The sequence below is a fragment of the Xenopus laevis genome, chromosome 1L (genome assembly GCF_017654675.1).
Source record: "Xenopus laevis strain J_2021 chromosome 1L, Xenopus_laevis_v10.1, whole genome shotgun sequence".
NCBI lineage: Eukaryota > Metazoa > Chordata > Amphibia > Anura > Pipidae > Xenopus > Xenopus laevis.
In genome coordinates this window covers 17,351,013-17,352,692 of record NC_054371.1, presented here as the reverse complement: position 1 = coordinate 17,352,692, position 1,680 = coordinate 17,351,013, and the positions used below count along the sequence as shown (strand labels likewise).

Sequence of the window (1,680 nt, the reverse complement as noted above, 5' to 3'; positions counted from 1 at the left end):
TTACAGCTCAGCCCACAATTCCAGATTGTTACTGAAATGTTCCGACTTTCGCTTTGATCTCTTGCACTGTACAGCCTGACAAAGATACAAAGTTTCTGAAATGTAATTAAATAAAAGGCTGCACTTAGATACATTTGCAACTATTTAAGATAAGCAAAGATACAACCGTAACTATTTAAGATAAGCAGGTCTCTTGGGGAATCTGTGACTTGCAGCTTAAAGGGCAATTCACCTTAATTAGCAAAACTGTAATAACACAATAGACCTGACCCTAAAATCCACAGAATTGTCTCTAAACTTTCCATAACCTGACACAGTTTGTAAAATGAATGTGGTATTTAGGGGGGTGCCCATAAAATGGGCATGACCAAACATATTTCGCCGCAACAGATTTGTTTGCCCCTCTTTCTATTTTTCAAATGTTGGGAGGCTTGTTGTTACACATCACATGTGACTATGTGTGTTGTAGTAACAAAGGGAAAGTTGTTCAAACCATTAAATTTTAAACCATCAGGTGGGGGGTGCGATGAGGCTGTGACCACAAAATTCATACAAAGACCAGAGTTTCTCTGCGCTCAACCCATTATCATTGATTATTATATTATTATTGATAATGGGTTGAGTGCAGATGAACTCTTGTCTTTGTAGCATGTAGTGTCAGAGATCTCTTTTGATTAATATATATAAGTACCATAGAACTGTGTAAGGAGATGAGTAGAACTGGTAACTTGTGCAGAAACCTCTAATAACATGTACCCACGAGATACTGTCAGCTGCTTATTTCCCCTTATATATTTGTCTTCATAAAAGAGGAAGGTTTTTGTTCAGCTCTGTATCACTGTGTGAGAGGGAAGCTCTTACCCTGCTGACAGTAATAATCTGCTGCATCTTCTGCTTCCATTCTGCTGATTGTAAGAGTGAAATCAGTTCCATATCCACTGCCGCTGATCCGCTCTGGGGTCCCTGTGTATCTGTTGCTTGCATAATAGATCAGCAGCATTGGTGCCTGCCCTGATTTCTGTTGGTACCAGGCTATGTCATTGCGAACATCGCTACTGGCTTTACATGTGAGGGTGACAGTTTCTCCTGGTGACACAGAGACATAATCTGGAGACTGAGTCAGTACAATCTGCCCATAGGAACCTGAGGTTTGGTGACAATCAATAATAAAGAATTGTTATTTACGTGAAACATTAAAAACTAAGTAAGATATAGTTCTAAATCACTGGGGAAATCAGTGTAAGTGAGTGATGATATAATTACCTGGAACAGAGAGAGAGAAGAGAGTGGAGAGGACAAGCAGTAAGTATCTCCCCATACTGACAGTAGGAGCAGTGTCAGGTGCAGATCACTGAGACGTCACATAGGAAATAGAACATTTATAGCATCTTATATCTACAGGGAACTCACCACACACTTTGTGTATGCAAACAAACATAAGAAATAAAAGTGTCTGTGTTACAGAAGGGCATTTTACTGCAAGTTTCATGAATGCAACCCTAGAATCAAAATAAAAAAAACTATAAAACTATAAAACATACCATTTCTTTGGTGGCAAATGGGTGGTTAAAAGCTTTTAGTGTTTAGCCACTTTTTGTTGTTGGAGTTTGCATATTGCTATCCTGGGTCTTTTCCTAGTTAATTCAAAATTAATTAAAAATGTTTCTGTTAATTACTTTA

General features: G+C 38.3%; 1 gene segment (V, D, J or C); it reads right to left on the bottom strand.

Annotated features, from left to right (window-relative positions):
* Positions 1-598: 598 nt before the first annotated feature.
* Positions 599-1,439, bottom strand: LOC121401967. The segment is given in 2 exon segments: positions 599-1,143; positions 1,264-1,439. Coding segments are annotated over 2 exon segments (363 nt in total).
* Positions 1,440-1,680: the final 241 nt, after the last annotated feature.